This window comes from Cibotium barometz, chromosome 40 (genome assembly GCF_041138505.1).
Source record: "Cibotium barometz isolate CiBa-2024 chromosome 40, ASM4113850v1, whole genome shotgun sequence".
NCBI lineage: Eukaryota > Viridiplantae > Streptophyta > Polypodiopsida > Cyatheales > Cibotiaceae > Cibotium > Cibotium barometz.
Window position 1 is genome coordinate 10,946,911 of NC_141085.1, and position 16,316 is coordinate 10,963,226.

General features: G+C 43.6%; 3 protein-coding genes across 3 annotated transcripts in view; all 3 read left to right on the forward strand.

Annotated features, from left to right (window-relative positions):
• The window catches only part of LOC147615193 (transcription factor VOZ1-like), a 50,764-nt gene extending 35,913 nt beyond the window's left edge, over positions 1-14,851 (forward strand). The window contains exon 4 of the mRNA XM_086779222.1: positions 14,108-14,851. Coding sequence (XP_086635348.1) covers positions 14,108-14,676 — 569 coding nt within the window. The 3' untranslated portion in view covers positions 14,677-14,851. The remainder of the gene's footprint in view (positions 1-14,107) is intronic.
• Positions 8,814-9,901, forward strand: LOC147615194 (uncharacterized). The gene has a single exon (XM_086779223.1). It carries the CDS (start codon positions 8,970-8,972, stop codon positions 9,888-9,890), a length of 921 nt encoding a protein of 306 aa, XP_086635349.1. The 5' UTR covers positions 8,814-8,969; the 3' UTR covers positions 9,891-9,901.
• Positions 10,048-10,572, forward strand: LOC147615195 (uncharacterized). The gene has a single exon (XM_086779224.1). The coding sequence runs from the start codon at positions 10,048-10,050 to the stop codon at positions 10,570-10,572; it is 525 nt and encodes a 174-aa protein (XP_086635350.1).
• Positions 14,852-16,316: the final 1,465 nt, after the last annotated feature.

Here is a 16,316-nt window from a genome sequence, read left to right on the forward strand (position 1 = left end):
ATGAAAGATAATTGCCTATGTGTGGTGTCTGACATGAGGCAAAAGGTTTTGGATGAGTGCCATGCTCTTCCATATGCTGGTCATAGAGGCATAATGTCTACTACGCACATGATTGAGCGGTATTTCTTTTGGCCAGGTATGCGGAAGGACATGAAGGCACATGTACGTGCATGTATTATCTGTTAAAAGGTGAAATTTGATAGGCAAAAGGCACCACGTTTGCTTCAGTCATTGCCTATTCCCATGCAGCGAGATGGGAAAGTATTACAATGGATTTCATTATGAACCTGCTACGAACCCAACAGGGTAATGATGCTATTTGGACAATTGTGGACAGGTTTAGTAAGCAAACTCACTTCTTACCAGTCATGAAGACCATCAAAGTTGAGCATATGGTTAAAATATATCTTGCACAAGTCTTCAAGTATCATGGAATGCCGAAGTCCATTGTGGGGGATAGAGATCCGAGGACTACAAGTCTCTTTTGGCGGGCCTTATTTGATAATATAGGCACCAAATCGGACTTCTCATTAGCTTATCACCCTCAAACGGATGGGCAAAGTGAGGCTGCAAATTCAGCCTTGTTGGATCTCTTGAAATGTTATGTGGCAGATCAGAATTCTTCTTGGGAGAAGTACTTACCGCTTGTGGAATTTTCATATAACAACACGGTACATGCATCTACGGGAAAGACCCCGTTTGAGATTGTTTATGGTAAAGTGGTTTTGCCTACCCATCCTTCACATAGAGGATGAGATATTTGTAGTTGATGAGTATGTAAGAGACTTGGATATTGCTTTTGCCCAAGTGCGGACAACCATTGCAAGGTCACAAGACAAAGCATAAAAAGGTTTCCGACAAGCATAGAAGGCAATTTGATGTCAAAGAGAATGATTGGGTATCGCTGAAATTTGAGAAAGCAAGACTTGAAAAGAGGCTTGGCAAAGAGGGTGCATATCCTAAGCTTGCAACCAAGTACTATGGGCCTTTTCGAGTGATCGAGGAAGATTAATGAAGTGGCTTTCAGGTTGGCATTGCTTAGTCATTGGCACATACACAATGCTTTTCATGTGAGTCTCCTTCGCAAGTATGTAGTACCGGAGCCCAGTGAACCGGTCCTTGAGGATCCACCAGAAGTGGATGACCTTGAGGAGATTTTGTAGCCAGAGCAGATTGTGTATCACAAGGAGCGCAAGCTTGCTACAGACAAAGTTGTTAGGCGTTATCTTATAAAGTTTAAGAACTATCTTCGCATTGATGCTAAATGGTAGATGAAGAGTTCTTTATAGATTACCTGCATTTGCTTCACATCTATTTGAATGCTTTTCAGTGGCGGACAACTATATAGAAGCCGGGGGGATGTCACCATTTGGCCACCCAATTGGTCCACCTGTGTTTTCTCATTATGTATGTACATTGGACTGACGTTCATGGCAGTTGCATATGCCGGGGATTGATGCCACTCATGTGATACTGTGGACTTTGCTTTCCGTTGGGACTTGTGCTTGTGTGTATATGCCCTGCGATACCTGGAGGATTAGTGTTCTATTGGGTCTGGTACCTCGTGTACTTGCCTGGAGCACGTCTATTTTGGTGTAGTTTCATGAACGGGGATTATCCATACCAATGTTGCATTGCATAGCATCGTTATGTGCTTGCTTGCAATTGAAATTGCATGCTGTTTTCATGCTAACCTGACCAATGTGTAGTTTTGGGTAAGGGGACCCCTGCCTGTGAACTGTGTGTGTAACTGTCTGTTGACATGGTTATGTGGCATGTGACAGGTGGTAAGTATTGGTCATAAACCTAGCTTTAGGAATTAGCACTAATTTATAAGTTAGTGTGTGCACGCTTCATTAAGTTTTGGGCGACCAAAACTCACTTATAAGTTATGACCAGCCGTGTGTTCGCACACACTGATGTCCCGAGGAGGACAAAACCCGATGCCCACCACGCAGACCTTATCCCCTTTGTACAAAGGGAGCAACCACTGGAGTTTCGGGAGGCTAAGCGGCACGACTCCCATGTCTGTTACAACTTCCCGATCTTTATGCCAGCAACCTTTCCAGACATACAGGAGAAAAGGGAAAAAAATGCTTACATGGATACAAGTATGGCGACGTATCCCGGACCCAGCAATCATGTGGCAAGTATTAGATTTTTGAAATTGTGTCCGCTCTAGCTTGCACCACAAGCCACTTGTCCTCTCTACCTGACACCTAGAGTGGACTACTCACTATCTCTCTCTTCCCTCTCTCTCTAGCAGTAGGTGCCCTCTTCATGAGGTCTCTTTGGCTGTATTGTCTACACTTTCTCCTTCCCAACTCCATATCAAAGCTTTGCTAGTGTGTTTCCCAAGAGTGTTTCCTGGTGGTGTGCACTCTCCCACACACTCCCAATGACTGAAATTCAGCAAAACAGCTCTTATTTTTGTTGTAATTTTTTGTCTTTTTGCTGAAAACCCTAATTTCAGCCCTCCTTTCTCAAGTTGAACCAAAGGAGAAGCTTTCCCAGGGTTCCCTTCATTCTCTTGAAGACTTTTGTCACACGAAGGATCGTGACAAATAGAAGATTTCAACACACCAAACGCTTCCATTGCGAAGACTTATACTGTCATCAACTCTACTTGCAATTTGGTATGCTTTGATGCTTAAATATGGAAGCAAGTAGCAGGAGGGAGTAACCGGACGCCATGTTCACATACCCTGTGTAGTGTTCTCTTGTCTTGATCTCTTGCAGATTGTTGCTACCATGTGTTGGTGGAACAATAGAGAGCAGATGGTAGGAAACATGGGCACTTGAGAGGGTAGTGTGAATTGCAAGTCTACACCGATAACTACATTGTTTGCAATACTGTATTCATATGCATTGGTATGAAAATTTGGTCAGAAATGCCCATGACACTATGTACTTGATTCTCCCAATATCAATATACTTTATTTGAGGGAGGGGCCGGCCGTTCCGGCTCACTGTGCGTCTCTTGTCAATTCAGAAAATTACTTATTGTATTGAGTATGTTGTCCACTAAATCTTGGTGTATTTAAGTGTATTTATTAGTATTGTGTTCAACCAAGTCACACTACTCTTGGAGATTGTTCTGCTGCTTGACATCTAGTCTTGCCATCACTGTGTTAGCCTATCTTTGGCTGATGCCTCCTTTTCATTGAGGTAGGGTTAGGGAAAGCCGATGTTAAAGGAGATTTTTATAAAGTGTGTGTTGTGTGGGAACAATCGCCTGTAAAGATATTCATTGTTGAGGTTCCTTTGTGTGTTAGAACAACGCTATAAGATATTATGTGAGCATGTGACACCTATTGAGGACACTTGGCATAAGGCATATGTGGTAGCATATGTTTTAGAATACGTAAAGGGGTTTTCTCCTATAAAAGGACTATCATTTTGTGTTTAATAATAACACATTAAGCCAAGATGATGTTTGTGGTGCACTCCGCTTGTAGAATGGGGCGAAAGGCCCATGTGACCAAAGAGGAGAGAGCATGATCGACGCCGTACGATGGCAAGTCGATGGAGCAACCGGCGGAGGTGGTGGTTGGTTGGCGGTGCCATGATCAACCCGAAGAGGTTGTCGAGCGTAGATAAAATGGTGCTGGCAAGCGAGCGAAGACAGGCGATAGTGGCTTTGATACCAATTGTTGTAGAAGCTGGGGAAGCTAGGGTGGATGGAAGATGCGCATAGTGCTAAACTATGGTGAGTTAATGAGATGAGATGAGAGAGAGAGAGAGAGAGCTGTGACTGGTGCACGAATTAATGATACATTTTATTGATTGATATGCTCACCAAGTGCAATGCTTTTATAGGAATAAGCCTTATCTTTTGACTCACTCACACACCCTAGAATAGTGACACATGGCATATTCCATGACATCACTGCTTACTTCACTCAAACACATAATATCTAGCCTTGGAGGCTGTTCACACACACATTCACACTAGAGGTGGTTCACACATACAAAGGGCTGTTTCTCACACATGAAGCTCTGATTCCCAACATCTAGTAGTTGACCTTTTGGTTCAAAATCACCAGCCCAAGCCAAGTCTGTATATCTTGATAAAAGGGCTCCTCCCATGCCAGAAGTTTGTGTACCTTGCAAATACTTGAGAACACAGAGACAAGCTCTTCAATGGTTTTGCTTGGGTTGAGAGGAAAACTGACTCAACGCCCCCACTGAATAACTGATGTTTGGACGAGTGTTAGCTAGGTAGATCAAAGATCCAGCTAGCTTTCAGTACAAAGTAGCATCAACCAAAGGGGAATCATCATACTTGGACATCTTGTTACCTGGATGCATGTGGGAAGGCAGGAGTGTTCGCTAAGCCATCCTGAAAGCTTGAAGTACCTCCTTGCAGTAGCGGTGTTGAGAAAGAAAGGAGTGTGTGCTGAGCCATCCTGAATACCAATCACTTTTCTTTTACGTGGCATTGGGACAAGCTCCCAAGTCTTGTTCTTCTCGATGCATAACAAGTTAACAACTCACTCTGCATGGCATCCCTCCATTCCTTTTGTGGCAGCTCACTCTTCATGGCAGCTCACTTGTAGGGAAGACCTTTATTGTGAAGCATGGCCTTATCCATCTCCACAAGAGACATGTTCTTCCATTTTACCACACCATTTTGAGATGGTGTGTAGGAAGCATTCAACTGCCTCCGATTACCATGTTGCTTGCAAAATTTATCAAACACTATTGAGGTGTACTCACCACCTCTGTCAGACCTTAAAACTGACTTTATGCTGAGACTGACTTTGTTGGGATTCGGAGCCATATGTATGTATCCCTATGTGTCTGTGAACACTCCCTATGAGTGTGTGTGTGTGTGAGAGTGGATAAGTATGCATTCAATGTGAGTCTATGAACCTCTACGCTATAAAAGCAATGTACTTGGTGAAGGCTAATATATCAATCAACAATCATTGAGTCGTGCTCTCTCTCTGTCTCTCACTAGCTAGCAATCTTGGTACCATGAATGTCAACAACGTTGAGACTTTAGGGTATTCAAGATATGCAGGAGATGGTGGTCACTTCTAGAGATCCTATCAACAGTGCTCAGTTTAGAGTGTGGCCTTATGCTAATAGGAAGCATTCGTTGAGGAAGTTTTTATGAAGGAATGCTTGTGTATTTGAGAGTATAGGAAAGTTTTGAGTCGTCGTGGGTGGTGAAGTATTCCCTAGGTACGATGAATTACCCAATCTTGGTCTGGACAGGTAATAATTAGCTACGACAATTGTCTCGGCTATTTTAGGTTATCGGATTCCATTGGAGTTGGAGACTGAGAGGTGGTTGGGTTTCTCACAACCTTGATTTTGTATTTTGTTGCACTGAGATAGTTATGTAGGAATGATAAGTTGGTTCCTATATAACTATGTGGAAAGATTAGACATGTGAACTTGATTTTGGGGTGAGTTTTCTAATGTGGCTAGACTTTCTCGGATTCATTTCCAAGCGTGGAAATGTGCGAGGTGGGGAAGTATATTATGTACCTGTTGCTAGCCAATGGTTGGTTGGGCCTTATTTTGGGTAAGGGGACCCTAAGGATTAGCCCAATAGATTGTGATTACAAAGGTTAAGATGTTTATAAGTGTTATCCCATAAAGTATAGCTATTTATGAGTTAACGGCTATTTATAGTTTGTTGAGGCTATATAAGTGGGATGAGCCTATTGAGTGGGTTCTATTGTGGTCCTATTGTATTGAATCTTATCGGGTGTAGTCGAACGATAGAAGGTCTGTGCCTAGGATTGGGACATAGTCACAGAAGCCTTAGCCTTTGGGCTTGGGGATGGTCTATGGATTTAGACATAGTTGTTTCTCGTACGCGTACGAACCTATTCGTACGTACGAGTCGTACGGTACGATACCGTACGAATTCGTACGATATCGTACGGTACGAGTTAGTTTTTTTTTTTTTTTTCCAAAAAGTTTTTTTTTCCTTGAAAAAAATATTCCAAATGCTAAAAAAAAATAGAAACCCTGCTTTACGAAGATCCCAAATGCTAACAATACTTCGCAACTTTCGTGTCCACTAAGTATTCCATATGGGGTTGTGGAGAGACCTAAAAAATCTGGCGAGGTAGACTGGTAGTGTACACTTGATTGGTAGGATGAGAGAATCTTGCTACATCACTTGGGGATCCCTGGTATAGGTAGGCTAGACAATTAGATTCTCAAGTTATGCACAAGGGAGAACATTTGGACATGGCCATTTTGATCTAGAGAGGAGTCCCTAAACTTATCACCCTAGATGCACTCCTCGTATTTGTGCAAGGACGGTCCCTTAGTCATAAACGCTACACTGGGAGACCTTTGGTATTGCATTACCCATCCAGGTTCTTTTTTGGAGACAATCGGGAGATCCAACCGAGAGAGACACATATCCATGTACTGGTTTCTCAAGCACTGTAGACTCCTCCCCTCCCAACCTTCCCTCACATTCAAGCTTGAAGCTCCATAGCTTGTAAGTGTAAAAAATAAAAACCGTATTTTATCGTACCGTATCCCAAAATTTCATATCGTACCGAATATTCCCGTACGGTATCGTACCGTACGGTATCGTATTTTCGTACCGTGACAACTATGGATTTAGACCTACGGTTGTGAGGTGAGCTAGCCTGGGCCTTGCATTCCTTTGATTTGGTATTACTCTTGTTGTCTTGTGTTTAGGAGATCTTGGGGGATCTTACACATATATATACACATCAAATTAAAGCTTGTTTTACCTTGTTCCTATGCCACTTGGTTCATCGTCCCATAAAAACGTCCCATGACGGAGCTCACAACCGGAAGATGACCACATGTATCCAATATTTAACACACTCTTCCTTGCATAGCTGCTGCAAACGATGCAAAGTAGATGTATGGAATGGAAAGAGGATGTATTTTATCTATAAACCTCAAAGTTAGCTCCATATGTTTCGGAGGTTAGTAACCATCAAACATATCTGTTTGAACCTCTTGAGAAAGGACAAAAGTCAGTATAATTACTCCTGGGGTATCTGTCACTAGCCAGGGCATTTCAGGATGTCTAAATATTTGGAGAGTACGAGCTTTGGGAATGGGGGATTATCCTGGAATACAAAGGATCACACTCCTAAAATTTAGGAGAGTTGCTATTTTTGGCCCGACTCCGATGGAAATTTTGTTCGCGTCATTACATCTAGAATTGAGCAGATACCAAGAGTTACCAAAGTACCTATGACAAATGGGCTACTAGTTGGGATATTTTTAGAGGTAAAGATTATGGGAGAACCCATCTCTTAGATTGGGACATGTGGCAAGAACGTAGATCAAAGCGAGACAAGTGGCCTCACACTTGTCAGAAAGTGGATCAAAGTGAGACAAGTGGCCTCACACTTGTCACTTTAGCTATTGTGTGGCTCTCCACTTGTCATTATAGCCTTCTCTTGCCATTTTAGCTCATGGGAGGCCCAAATCTATAAATTGGAGTCCTCTCTCTTCATTTGGAGGAGGCTCTCTTGTTGCACACTAGCCTTTACCACCGTTACAGGCTGCCCTAATGATGGCTACTCTCTCTCTCTCTCTCTCTCTCTCTCTCTCTCAGGCTACCCGTGAAGTATACCGGTTGTTGGGGACTATTTTGGAGGCTTCCATCGCGAAGAAATATTGAAAACAAGCCCTTGTACTTGCTGTACCAACCACTGTTTTGGCTGTACTAGCCCTTGTACCGCCGTCCTAGCCACTCTACCTATTTTACCAGCCACTGTACTTGTTGAATGGAGAGCTGAACCTGTTGTACCAGCTCTATTGCATGAAGACCCGTGGTTTTTGGGGAAGAATTAGTATCCACACGGAGGTATATGGATTATATTGTTGGCTCGGCATTTCTACAGCTTGTGTTCCGGCTTGGTTGTCTCGTGTTGGGTTGTGTTATGGCATTTGTATATGGATAATCCGGCATTTTCTGTGGGGAGAGTAAGGCCCTCAAAGCTTGTACATGATATTATTCTCCTTGGGTAATAAAATACTCCAAGGGGGGGGGTCGGCCCATTCTGGCGTCTATGCGGTGTCACATGTGCAAGCTCAATTTTATAGATTTGGGCCTCCCATGAGCTAAAATGGCAAGGAAGGCTATAATGACAAGTAGAGAGCCACACAATAGCTGAAGTGACAAGTGTGAGGCTACTTGTCTCACTTTGATCCACTTTCTTCCCAATCTAAGAGATGGGTTCTTTCATAATCTTTACCTCTAAAAATATACCAACTTGTAGTCCATTTGTCATAGGTACTTTGGCAACTCTTGGTATCTGCTCAATTCCAGATGTAATGACGCGAACAGAATTTCCATCGGAGTCGGGCCAAAAATAGCAACTCTCCTAAATTTTAGGAGCGTGATCCTTTGTATTCAGGGTTGTTTCTCGTACGCGTACGAATCAATTCGTACGTACGATTCGTACGGTACGATACCGTACGATATCGTACGGTACGATATGCCAGTTTTGCCCGTTTTTAGCCGTTGCGCCGCCGCCGACTGCGCATTTTCGTGGCCGTTTTTGTCCGTTGTTGTAGCCGTTTTGTAGCCGTTTGCTGGCCGTTTTGGGCATGCTTTGTGGCCCATGTGCCCATTGGCCATGGCCCATGCTACATGGCCTTATAAAATGCCCACCCCCTAAGCCTCTCTCAAAGCTCTAGCCTCTCAATGCTCATTACTCAAGCCATCAAGCCCCCCCCTCTCTTGAGTCTTGCTCAAGTGACCATCAAGCCCCCCCCCCTCTCTCTCTCTCTCTCTCTCAACTCTCAACTTTCAAGCCACTCTCTCCCCCATAGGCCCTCTCTCAAGCCTCTCTCTCTCTCTCAAGCCTTTAGGCTCTCTCTCTCTCAAGAGTCAAGACTCAAGCCTCACTCTCATTTTCTCAAGCCTCTCTCTCTCTCTCTCTCTCTCTCTCTCTCAAGCCTATCCATCTCTTGAATCTTCTAACTTCTCTCTCTCTATTACAATGACAAGGGAGAAGAATGAAGCCTTCAATGTGCATGCTATCCATGTAGAGAAAGCCGATGGAAAGTCCAAGTCATATAGGTGGACTTGTAAGTATTGTGGCAAACAATACACAAGTGGAGTTACTAGGCTTCTCCAACATGTTGGAAAGGTGGGGGGGCAAGTTGCGCCATGCAAGGAAGTCCCCCTTGCTATATCCGATGAGATCTTCAACAAGATCAAGGGTGGATTGGGTGCTCACTATGATAGTGGTAGAAGCTCAAGGGCGGATGATGAGGTCATTTCCCCGCCTTGTGATACATCCTCCCCCGCCGCCTCCATCGGTGCCGCCTCCATCGGTGCCACCTCCGCCTCCGCCTCCTCAAAGAGACAAAGGCTTGAGTCTCCCATGAGGCAAGCCACTCTAGCCCAAGCCACCGGGGGGTTCTCTTCTTCTCTATCACATCTCCGAGAACGGCAACGGCTAGCGGATATAGAGATTGCACGCACCATTATTGAGTGCAATCTCTCATTCCATGTGCTCAAGGTAGATCAATGGAAGTCAATGGTGAAAGCCATTGCAAATGTGGGCCCATGTGAAGGATGGACCGGCGTCTCCTATCATGACATGCGCACGAAGAGGCTTGTGAACGAGAGGGAAAGAATCGATAGATCTCTCAATCCGGTGCGGGCGGCATGGTCCAAGTATGGGTGTAGCATCCTCTCCGACGGATGGAGTGACCGGAAGAAGAGAGGCATCATCAATATACTTGTCTCTTGCCCTCTTGGCACATACTTTGTGCGGGGCGTGGATTCCGGAAAGGCGGGGAGGAAAACATCGGGTGCATTCATATATCGCCATATCAAGCAAGCCATCATGGAGGTAAGTTTCAACTTTCAAATTGCACTAAAGTCTTTAAAGTTTAGGCTTTGGTATATGTGATATGAATCATATGATCATATGTGGCTATATCATGAGTCATGACTCAAGTCTCATACGGCATACGCTCATTGCATCCATTCATGTGCATTGTGACATGTAGGTTGGATCGAAGAACGTGGTGCAAGTCATCACCGACAACGCTTCAAATTGCCGTCGGATGGGGAAGTTGCTCGAGAAGGACTATCCCTCCATAGTATGGACGCCTTGTGCCTCCCATTGCATTGACTTGCTCATGGAGGATATGGGCAAGTTAGTGTGGATGAAGGAAGTAATGACCGAAGCTATCTCTATTGTTACCTTCTTCACCACAAAGGTGAAGGTGCTTGCCATGTTCCGCGAACATAGCAAGTTGGAATTGAAGAAGCCTTCATCTACACGCTTCGCCTACATGTGGCTCGTCTTGGAGCGCCTCCACGATGTGAAATCCTCCCTTCGCCAAACAGTGGTCTCCACAATGTGGAATGAGTGGGATGAGCGAGAATCGGCGGAGGCCAAAGCCATGCAACGGCTTTGCCTAAAGGAGGAGTTTTGGCAGTCGGTCCGCACTATTGTCATTGCGGTCACGCCCTTCTATAGGGTATTGCGGATGACCGACATGGAGGGAGCCACCATGGGCCTTCTTGTTCACTTCATGGGAGAGGCCATAGCAGAGTTACGCGTTTCTCCTTCCATCGACGAGTAGAAGCGCGATGGTATGTTGGCCATTGTGGAGAAGAGATGGAAGTGGATGCGAAGACCTATCCATGGTCTTGCCGCTTTATTGCATCCGGCTTACAAATCACCCGCCCTCTTCACCAACGTGGAGCTACTTGAAGCCCGAGATGCTTACTTGCCCAAAGCATTGCCGGAGGATCGCCATGGGAAGTTCCTTGAGGAGCTCATAAGCTACAATGACCAAAGGGGAGGAGCCGCGTTTGCATCTACTACCTGTTGGAAGAGGGAATCCCTTGTGAAGCCCCTCTTTTGGTGGGAGACATTTGGGTATGCGCTCTCAAGCCTCCAAAAGGTGGCTTTGAGAATCCTAGCTCAGGATTGCTCTTCAGGTGCATGTGAGAGGAACTGACACACGAAGTTACGTAATCGCTTGAGCACGCAACAGTTAGAGCGGCTAGTGTATTGCCGCGCTAACTTGCGCATGCTGCGCGCAATGCAAAAGATGGAATCAGCGAGACAGGTATAAGTTACAACTTATAAGTTATAAGTTATAAGCATTCAAATTTCAAACTTCAATGTTTATTGAAATTTGGAACCAAATTCTAATACATTGCTTGTCACTTGATCATTGTACAATGTAGGTGAATGTGGATGCATTCAAGCTCACAGGGGACACTCTTCAGAGTGTAAACAAAGTGCAGGATGAGGAGGAGGAGAGGATCTATGCAGAGATCTATCGAGAGCTCAAGTCATTTGATCGACGACCTACTCGCACTCGTCGTGGGCGTGGAGGTAGTGGCAGAGGAGTGCAAGTAGGAAGCCGTGGATGCATGGTTCGTGGTGCTCCCAGGGACATAGTGCATACCTATGTGCGGCGTGGATCGGGTAGCTCCACACTCGCTCTTGCAGATGAGGATGCTCCCTTTGGCTTCTCACATGAGCTTAGAGAGCCCGAGTTCGATGATGAGGGCAACCTTCTTAGCGATGGCGACTTCGGCGAGGCCACTGATGTGTCCTCTTCTCATGAGGATGATTTCAGCGAGAGCTCTGATAGTGATGCCTTTGTCTAGTCTCTCCTTGGGCCTTGGCTCTAGCCTCTCTTTTTGTACTCGCGCCTAGCGCGCATGATCGCATCGCACCTCTATACTTATGTACTTTTGTTTGTCACTTCAAACTTGTTTAGTTGTTTTTAATGATATTTTGGTTTGAAACAACTTCTCTAGACTCTACCCTTCCAAATTGAAAATGTCTATGTTTGTAGGTGTTCTTTAATTTAAAAAACCGTATTTTATCGTACCGTATCCCAAAATTTCATATCGTACCGAATATTCCCGTACGGTATCGTACCGTACGGTATCGTATTTTCGTACCGTGACAACTATGTTTGTATTCCACGATAATCTCCCATTCCCAAAGCTTGTACTTACCAAATATTTACACGTCCTAGAGTCCACCAGACCCATTCATACTGGGAAATGCCCTGGCCTGTGGACAGTATCCTCAAGCTAGTAAGACATTAACTCTTTAAAAACCATACCACTACAACCAGAGGGTAGCCAACCTCTACACGTGAAAGGAACTATGAAGCTCGCAATGAGGAGAGGCCTTGTCCTTGCTGTGTTTGATTGAATGCAATGATTGCATGATGGACTCATATCACATGCATGAACTCTCCCAACACTCAAATGCATGCGTCATGATAGGACTAGTTAGAATTAAGGTTAGGGTTTAGCAGAGATGTGAGATCTTATTTCTTAAGAAACAAAAAAGGCCACAAGTATGAGGGTAGGGAAGCCTCGTCAGATTTGTGCTATAAATATCCATACTTCCATAGTGATGCAATGTTGGACAGCTATCATTCAGGCCTAGTTAGATTGTGAACAAGCTCCTCTAGTTTGTGCTCTACAAGCACTTGAAGTGCAATAAGTAGCTTGTTGTGAGTGTTCCTGCCGATACATCCTAGAAGGAGACCAAGCCCTTGTGTTTAGATGAGACCCTAACAACAAATCAGGATTCGACGAAACCCACCTTGCTCAAATGCAATTGGGGTTGAGAGGAGCCAGTTGGAGATCCCAATGGATTTGCTACTTCATTGAACCTGAGTTTCCTTATGTTTTATGAGGAATTTACCACATAACTAACGTGCAAATGAATGGCCACTTTAAGTTAAACTAAGCTCCAATAACACTACTTCCTAGTTCCCCACGTATAATAGCTTGCCCTGCATCTCCGGAGCTTTGACAGAAACTCAGTACATAGACCTTTGTATGAATGTATGCTCTTATGTGTGTGTGTGTGGGGGGGGGGGGGTGTGTGGGAGCATATATTGATACCAAGTTCTACACCCACTATTGGGCGCTGATGACGTTAGTGGGGATTTTGTAGTATCTAGTGCATACTATGCATGATGGAGTTGATGGTTTATTGTCTTGTGGATGACTACCATGAGGTTATAAATTGTGCTTTCTTATAAGGTGAATTCAGGCATGTTCTTGGATTCATCTAGGTATAGGTACAAGGTACATATTACCTTTTCTTCGGATCGATGTTCATATTGTGTTTAATAGCGAAGTAAACCTCTAGAAATCTACGTTAATAACAATACAACTATGACCATGGATACTTACCTGTTCCCATTTTAAACCATGCCTAGAACAACTCAAACTACCTTGGCAAGAACTTGCCTGGGCAAGTGCTCTCTTTCGACCGCTTGCAGTTAAGTTAGTATGTGCCAGTTACATTAGTTGTGTTATTTGTGTTTGCATGTGTGATTTTGGTACAATATCATCATTTCTACTATGGATCAGAAAAGTCCTTAACGTGGTCTCCTTTGTGAGAAAGACTCCTTTCCACTGAGTTTCAACCACATGACAAGAAATGCTTTGGTGCTCTTGCCTGACGTTAAAAGGATCTGTTGATTGCTCTTCGTATATCATCATCGAGCTACTTTACTGAGTACACAAGTTGCTAGACTTCAATTGGTCTTCTATCACCTGATCTCAAACTACTAATATTAATGAAACTTCTTGTTCAATAACCACCTCATCCAAAATTAGAAGTTCCTAGATTTTCTAGTTTCACAGAGTGCACCACTCCCTTTGGTGAGTGAACCCCTTCAGGGCTTCTACTATGTTTTGACACCCTAAGAAGAAACTACCTTGGTGCTCCTGTCAATCCTGACTGCATCAGTGAATCAGGTTTGGTTTTGATTTATTATCAGGATTTTGTCTAAATAGAAGGGCTTGGTCTCCTAGAAAAGTGCATGCTGTGTCTGGGACTCAAATGTCCCAAGCTACGTGTTGAGCTTCGAGCACTCGTAAAGCATAAACTATTCGAGCATGTTCTTAATCTTGATTGTATTTCCAGTGGGCTTGCATGAATGTGTTATGTTGCAGCAGTCTCTCCAATATTATGTGGCGTACACCAACTAGCTGTACACATGGCAAGCAAGGAAGACACTGTAACTTCTCATGTGATTTGTTGATAGCTGATCGGGTAGGTGTTTTAGCCTTTGTTAGCTATTTTGACTGTTGTTCTCACTTCATGTATTTGTTTTTGTGCAGAGCTGTTTGATGCATCCATGCTTCATGGTGAGATGATACGGGAATGGCTTTTCTTTGATAAACCACGCAGGGCCTTTGAAAGTGGAACCAGAAAGCAACGCTCCCTGCCTGATCACTATGGTCGTGGTTGGCATGAATCAAGAAAACAAATCCTAAAAGATTTGGGTGGGCTCAAGAGGTCATATTACATGGATCCCCAGCCCAACCCGCAGTTTGAATGGCACCTGTATGAGTATGAACTCACTGACTACGATGTGTGTGCCTTGTATAGGCTTGAATTAAAGCAAGTGAACACAAACAAGAAAAGTAGTAAATCTAAGGTGCAGCACGACCCAGTGATGGCACTACAAAACCAAATCGGCAGACTCCCTGCTAATCTATCTGCTTATGATAGCAAGATATGGGCCATGGCAACTAATCCGTCCGAACCCAAGAATAGCAAAGGCAGACTGAAAGCAACCCAAAAAGCTTTCAACTCAAGTGGACAGTTGACTAATAGTGAGGTTGGTAATACAAGCTGTCTTGAGTATACAGTTGAAGATGTGAGCAGCTATCTGGTCACTCTATAAGAGTTTAAACTCCCAAAAAGATGTATCAAAGTTTCACACTTGGTCATAACAATTTGACAAGCTCTTTTAGCAAGAGCAGTTATTGTTAACTTGATTCCAAGTTTGTGGGCTGTATGGAAACTATGTTCTAAGTTTTTTTTTTTGTTGATCATGAACTAAAACATATATTCATGAGTATTGAAGGCATGTTGGATGGAGTGTGAGCATAAGCCTGCTTACCTCATTTAGGAGGCTTTTGTTTTTGAGAGATGCATTTTATGTAGTGATTGGCAACCAGCAGCTGCAGTTTGAACTTGGGTACCGGCCTTGAGAGTCGGCCCCCTTTCCAACTGGGCTACACAGAAGTGGACCTTAGAAGGCATGCTTCAATCAAGTGGCATATGCAAAAAAGGAGCCCTTTCTATATGCAACAAAATATCTTGAAGATAGGCTACATTTGCAACCTGAATCTAAGTATTGCCAATATGGCTCACCACCTTTTTCTTTACCATGATCATAACCAAAAGTTTGATTAGTTAAAACCCTGTTTGGACTTCTGTTTTATGGCTTTGATTTCAGGGCAATGTTCAATGAAGTGCGGCATTGTCGCTCTTTCTTTCTTAGCAAAGGTAGGAAGACCATTTCACTATGTAGGCCACTTGTTGATTTGTTGGCACGGTTAAGCTAAACTTTGCCTCTATTTTGTCCCCATGCCCAGCCACACCTAACACCTTTCCCCTCTATTAGAAAAAGCATGGGTCAAGAGGAGAGAAACATCCATGTCTAGACATATGAGCCGATCTCTCTCATTTCAAACATTAAGATCCCATAAAGATCTCAAAATCGGAAGGTTTGGGGTTTCCCTAGAAATGTAGACAAGAAGTTTTTTTTTTCTTGCTATTCTAAGTTTAGAAACTTCTTGGTCACTATTGAAAAGGAATGCAAATCGTTTTTTCCACTCTTAAAAAGAGCACTTCACTCTAGTAGGATGTTTCATGCCTTGTATTGATGGGATTCCTCTTGGGATGGGTGTGTATAGTGAGTACAGAGGACTAGGAACAATGTTTGAGGTTTCCAATATGAAGAGGAAAGGATTAGGGGAATACATTCCTAGTTCATCTGCGGAATGTCTAAGGGATGAAGCTTTTTTGGAAGCTTAACTCTTTCTGCTTTGATCATCTAGCAAGAAAGGCATTGCTTTACATAGTACATCCCTCTTTAAACTAAGCCAAAAGAAAACTCCAACTCAAGCATAAGTCTTTGCATAACTTGTGTGTCTTGTAAATGTGTTATCATGTGCTTTAGAGAGTATCTTCTTTCTAATCTCCTCATTGTGGGGAATGCACAACCTTCTATGATAAAATAGGCATCCATCCTCCAAGGTAAAGCCTTCAAGCTTTGGATCCTTAATGTTTGATTTTAGAGCTTGCACAATTGGCTGAAAAGAAGTGTCAAAGTAATGTTGAATTGAAGTAACTAAACTTCAATTGAGTGATTCGGGTTTTGGGTCTGCATGATTGTGAAATGAGGAAGATCAAGTGCTACAATGGTGGATCTTGCTCTGCGTATTCGTTTCTTAATTGCACTCTTAATTTTTGAAGCCCTTTTTTTAAATGTGATGCTCAATACATAGCAGCATGCAATTATTGCACAACACCTAG